This window comes from Belonocnema kinseyi, chromosome 6 (assembly GCF_010883055.1).
Source record: "Belonocnema kinseyi isolate 2016_QV_RU_SX_M_011 chromosome 6, B_treatae_v1, whole genome shotgun sequence".
NCBI classification, from domain to species: domain Eukaryota; kingdom Metazoa; phylum Arthropoda; class Insecta; order Hymenoptera; family Cynipidae; genus Belonocnema; species Belonocnema kinseyi.
The window spans coordinates 98,336,617-98,342,788 of record NC_046662.1 but is presented as its reverse complement, the minus strand read 5'-3'; the positions used below and the strand labels follow the sequence as shown (position 1 = coordinate 98,342,788).

Sequence of the window (6,172 nt, the reverse complement as noted above, 5' to 3'; positions counted from 1 at the left end):
AAAGATAAAAGTAACATGCAAATTTAGAAAAATATAGAAAAAAATAAATTTGGGGTGAATCTTTCTTTACCTCAAACGGTATTCAAGAATCAATTTGTTTGTATACATAAGCGTAAAGTTACTTGGAGCTTTTAACACCCGCCGTAAGCCCGATTACAACGTGGCTCAAAATAGTATATATATTTTTTTTATTACGTTTCTCTGTCGTCGTGTGTATATTTCTATATTCCGCATTTTTCAATATATTTCTTTTTTACGAGTACTTTATCAGCATATGTACATGTACGGTTGAAAAATGTAGGCGGCAATGGCTGGACTTAGTGTTGATCTCTCTCAATGTTCAATCATACAGTCATATGAAATTGTTGTGATGTGCGAGGTGAGATGTTTCATTACGGCTTCCGATAAGCATCACCTGAAGCCTGAGAAAACCGAAATTTGACCGAAAGACCTTTTTCGTTCACTTTGTGCGGGGTAGTTTTAATTTAAAAATTCTATAATTTTCTCTTTGTGTGAAACGACTTTTACATTTTGCACACAGTAATAAAAGCGATGTTTTGGAGGAAATAAGAGAAATATAACTATATATTATATAGTGAGTTTGTACTGATTTGAAGCGTTACCCTCCAAAACAATAGATTATTTCTGTTTACATTCTCTGGTGGAAAAAAAATAAATTTTCGCAAAAAGCCCCAACATTTTATTGTGAGCTATTCGATCAGGAACGATCTACTTTTGTCCAGCCTTTTGCCTGAACAATAAGACACTTAATAGTTTTGGCGATCACTCAGTTTTTTCAGGTGAACCGATAATTACTTATTTCTATATACGTCACATATCGCACTTGTTACCTGAATAACTTAACTGAATTTACACAGCAGGAGTACGAGAATATTGAATTCTGGAAAATATATCGGATATTTACAAGAGAATCAATCGATTTTTTTCTTAATTAGTTGAATTTGGAAATAAATTAGTTTCTGTATTGCATATTTATTATTCCATGTTTAACAAATATTCTAAAAATCATAGATTAAAAAAAACCTAGTGTAATTCTTGAAAATTCCATAATTTATTTGAACTTATGAATTATTTAACTTATTGCAAATGTATATAAACTGGAAAAAAGTTTTTAATTTTTGGTCGAGTGATTCTCATGATACGTTCAACACACAGACCGAGTCAAAAATATTTCTTCGCTTTCAGTTTTTTAACTACGACAGATGTTTTTCACGTCTACTATTAAAACGGGGCACATATTAATTAATTGTTTGTGTCCAGATTCACTGTAGAAAAATGTATAACTTGTGAAAAAAAAATTAAAAACAGTTTGGCTTCATTCCTTTTTTGACACTTGAGTTTTCTTCTGAGTAAGAAGTCGAATTTTATGTGTTTGAAATTTAATTTTTGTAATTTTTTCGATATGATTATTTGTCACGTAAGAGGGAAAGCAATATGTCGATTAATTTGTTAATGACGCACATTTCTCGTTAAAAAATTGGGTCGGTTATTGCATTTTTTTCTTTTTATACTTTTAATATCAGCCCTCTTCACAGATATTTAGAATGTCTGACTTAGAATATTGGAGATACAAAATCTACAATAGAAAAACAGAACAGACTTCAAATATTTTGTTTTACCTCACATTCAACATCAACGCTTTCTTCATTTAGTATCATTATTAATTATTATATATAGCAGTATATTCAAGTTATTAATACATTATTAACGTTGTTTTTGTAACAGATTTATATTATTTATGCCTTTTAATCGTTACTTTATTGTATTATTAGTAGTTTCTCTTTATCGTAAAGATTGTCATTTTTGGCCTTTTTTATTGAAGATTGCCTCGAAAATCAATCACGAGCCAATTCCACGAAGTAATATTAAAATTTGCGAGAATGTTTTACATTGTCAAGTTCCTTTTAATCCAAAATGGAGTAAAATTGAGTCGTGTAATTGCCAAGAAATAATTTTACATCAATAGAAGCGCCCTACAGCGCGGCGGACCAAGTTTTATTAATTTTTTTCTTAACTTATCACTATGCTTAAAACGTGAGCGTTTGTCTATTCGTGAAGAAGAGCCGATCTTCTGCGCATATTGGCATACATTTTCTCAGTTCTCTCGCAACTTTAATTAAACTATGAAAAAATGTGCATTTTTGCGCTTCTGTATTGCAATTTAAAATATTTATTCACACGCGCTGCGCCACGCAATCAAGTTTACCGCGGTCTGCTGCAGCTGCAAATTTTTATACCAGACTTTGCTTGAGTTCATTCGCGCCAAGAAATTTTTTGTTTACTGCCGATTTATTTCCCCTTTTTTAGCAAAATTAAAGAAATCGCTCCATCAAAGACTTTCATTTCATGTTTTTCGTAATTTAATACGTTCTATAGCCGCAATTATTAAACGAAAACGTTTTGCGATCTCGTTTACGAAATCTTTGAGCGATTTTGGTTCACAGACTAGACATTTCGAGCATTTGTAATTTCTACAATTTCGAGAGAACATTAATTTAAGAAAATACTTTAGCACCATCTTTGATTTGTGAAAACACATCTAAGCTTTGGTTTCGTGTATAAGTTTCTTTAAATTACAAAAAAGTTTGTAGATTTGATCAAATTTGTCATTCTCTGTAGAAATTACAAAATTTAAAAGTAGATCCAGCGTTTCTTTCTTGTAATTAAAAACGTCGTTTTCCTTAATTTATATTAGTTGTAAGTTTCATAATCCGCAATCAAAACTTTCTTGGTTTTGTATCCTATTCTGATAGGCCTCCAAATATCGGTCAACGTTTCTGTAGATACCAGAATTTGCTTGAAACATCAGAGTCTCTAAAATCCTTTCATTTTTGATAGCTTTTGAAGGTAGCACTATCTGTAAAATATAAATAAATTGATCATTCATTTTCAGTATTATAAAAGTTTAAAAATGCATTTATTGATATAAAAAAAGCCACTAGAGTAAATGTGACTCTTTTTTTCTCAAAACGGTATCACTTTTTCGAATAGATATTTTCATTTGAAACTTTTGTTTTTTATACAAAAAAACTCCGAGGAAAAACAAACAAAATCTCAGTGATTCTTCGGTTTGAAAAGATATTTCCCGATTTTCAAGTGTTCCAGTTCAAGATTCCAAAACTAAAAATGATAGAATTTATAAAAACAGTTTTTCTAAAGTTGGGCAATTTTGAACTCACCGCCATGGAGGCAATATAAATAATAAAAGCTAAAAATAATGCAATTAGAAAAGCTCTTACTCTGATAAGTTCTTGAGGTGTTATCCTATACAGTTTAAGATCTCTGCTGAGTCTCTCCATGATGCATTTAAATTCCATCTTGGCATCAATTTTTGACGATTTGGTCTTGATCCTATGTTTGGCCCAACTAAGCATTGCCTCGAACTTTTTGATCTCGATCACCTCAAGTCCGCGACACATTATCATTTGAACCATCGACTCGCTTAATGTCAAGAATTCTGGACTCTGGAAAAGTTGATAAGCCCTAGTTTCAACAAAGGCGAGAATCATGTTGACTAGTTCCGAGGCAGAGGTATATCGCCAGTAGTAGTTTTCTAAGGAGCAGAGCATAACACACACAATTTCAATTCGGAGAAATTGTTTAGCATGATGGAAACAAGCCTGTAGAAGTTCTGGAAGATCGTAGTGCTCAGCAGCACAGATCAAGCCAGGAATATTGCTACAGGTTAAAGGACAAGATCCGGTATGGAGGTAGTCCAAAAGAATTCTGAAGGTTTCTGGATCGAATTCGATTATATCAAACTGAAACAGAAAAGACACAGAAATGCCACCAGTGAAAATGTTTAAAAATACCATCTCAGTTATTCCAGCACTTTAAGACCTTGATCTTTGCTTTCGAAAGAAGTTACAAATTGTTCCATAAGCTTCGTTTTTTTTCACCGCATTTTAGTTTTACTATTTTGAAAAATTCGAAGGAAGAAATGTTGCTACATTCACACACATAATAAAGAATTAAGTTTCAGTTAAAGGGCTGTGTTGAAAAATGTCACATTTGTCTGCATAAAACAACTGACAACAGTTCAAGAATTATTAATGTAACATTTTATTATTACATTTTCAGTTAAAGTAATTAATTTTCCATAAAAAAGGGAATTTTCAAGAAACTAATTAAATTTTTAATCAAAATTATGAATATTTGATTTAAAAATTGAGTTCTTACCATAAAGCATCATAGCTGATATTTCCAATGAAAAATTTATATTTTTAATAAAAAAGATGTTAATTTAACCAGAAATTACAAATTTTCAACAAAAGAGTTGATTTTTTAACCATGAAAGATTTTTCGATCAATAAAGAAAAAAAAATCTCATTCAAAATGTTGAGTTTTTAAGTCGTGAAGACGAATTAAAAAAAAAACCTTAAATTTACAACAAAAATGCATTTCCTACCTAAATAATTGAATTTTCGACTGAAAAAGGCGAGTGTTCGACAAAACAAGTGAATTTTTAATTGAAACAGATTAATTTTCTAGCATAAAATAAATAAAATATCCAAATTTTCAGTTAAAAAATTCCAACAAATTTGTTAGATGAATTTTCTGCCAACAAAAAATATAAATTTTCTACAAATTAGGTGAATTTTCAACTAAGAAAGATAAATTTTTAACAAAAACTGGAATAGTCTATTTTTAAGTTACAGAAATAAGTTTTGAGCTCCATATAAAAAATGTTGAACGAATTAGTGAATTTTTAACCAAACCGAAGAATTGTGAAACAAAATTCTGCCCGCCCCGCGGGTACATTCTCATCGTGCGCTGCGCGCGCCGCTCGCAAGTTTGAGCGCGCCGGTTCAATCTCGCGCTTGATAGTGGCTTACCTCGCTCTTCGCGCTACCACATAATTAAACCTCGCGTTTCGCGCTCGGATATTTATTCTTTGCATTTGGAATGCTTGAATAAAACTTTATTAAAAAGATCTCTTAGATAGCAGTATATTTATGCGTCTTCATATTCTGAATTGTCTACTTAATTAAGTATAGTCAAAGATTAAGTTTCTCAAAGCTCTGTAGACTTTGAAGTACATATTGTCATCGTATATAGAATTTTCAAATTCAGAAAACAGTGGTCTCCAAAATTTTCAAAATGCACTCACTTTTTGAATTTTTATCAAAAATGGCTGGTTAACGATGTTGTACTTTCTTTTAGGACCTAAAAAAAGTGTGCCAAAGATGATGGCTTTGATCCGTTCATTTTTTCGAGAGTTATCGTTTTTATGGACGGAGTGCCGGACGGACAGACAGACAAACAGACGTCATCGTAAAAACTTGATTTTCGGATTCAAGGGGTCTCGAAATGTGCAGATCCGTAAAAAAACTGTGGTGTCAAATTTCGGACAATTCTAATACTTTCTCAATCATAAATAATGAGAATGTAAAAAGATGATATGTCTATATAAAATATAATTAGGGAAAAACAGAATAATTATATTTTAAGTTATTAAAAGTCTCAATCTAAAAAAATTATATTTAAACCAAAATACTTAATTTTCTACCAAAAAAAGAATAATTTTTATCAAAGTACATGGATAGTTAACCAAATATTTTAATTCTTAATGGAATGTCACACCTAGTAGTTGAATTTTGATCCAAAAAGATGAATTATTCACTAATAAGAATTATATTCAATCACAAACGACGAAAGTTTAAGAAAGCACAGAAATTTTAAATAAAAAAACAACTCATTTTTAAGGTTGTGTATGTAAAGTCGGTACCGGTAAACAGCATATTTTAAGGATAGAGCCTAGACTGCCCCCTCCCACTAAACCTCCCACAAAACGTTGGGAAGGGGTCGAGGTTTGGCCATTATTTCTGTTAACAGTCAGAGGGGTGCCTCCCACCCCCTACGAGACGTTGGAAAGGGATAGGGGTTTCACTAAAATTACTTCTGTAAGCAGTCACAGGGGGCTTCTTTCTTGTAATTAAAAACGTCGTTTTCCTTAATTTATATTAGTTGCAAGTTTCATAATCCGCAATCAAAAATTTCTTGGTTTTGTATCACGAGACATTAGAAAGGGGTAGGGTTTTACCAAAATTATTTCTATGAGTAGGCACAGCGTAGCCCCCTCCCCACGAGAAGTTTGAAAGGGGTAGGGTTTTATCCATCATTTTTGTGAACAGTCAGAGAGGTGCCTTTC

General features: G+C 31.7%; 1 protein-coding gene across 1 annotated transcript in view; it reads right to left on the bottom strand.

Moving 5' to 3' along the window:
* Window positions 1-64: 64 nt before the first annotated feature.
* Window positions 65-6,172, bottom strand: part of LOC117175513 — a 265,411-nt gene continuing 259,303 nt past the window's right edge. The window contains exons 22-23 of the mRNA XM_033365220.1: window positions 3,261-3,782; window positions 65-2,878 (exon numbers count right to left, since the gene is read on the bottom strand). Of these exons, the coding sequence (XP_033221111.1) occupies window positions 2,726-2,878; window positions 3,261-3,782 (675 nt within the window). The 3' untranslated portion in view covers window positions 65-2,725. The remainder of the gene's footprint in view (window positions 2,879-3,260; window positions 3,783-6,172) is intronic.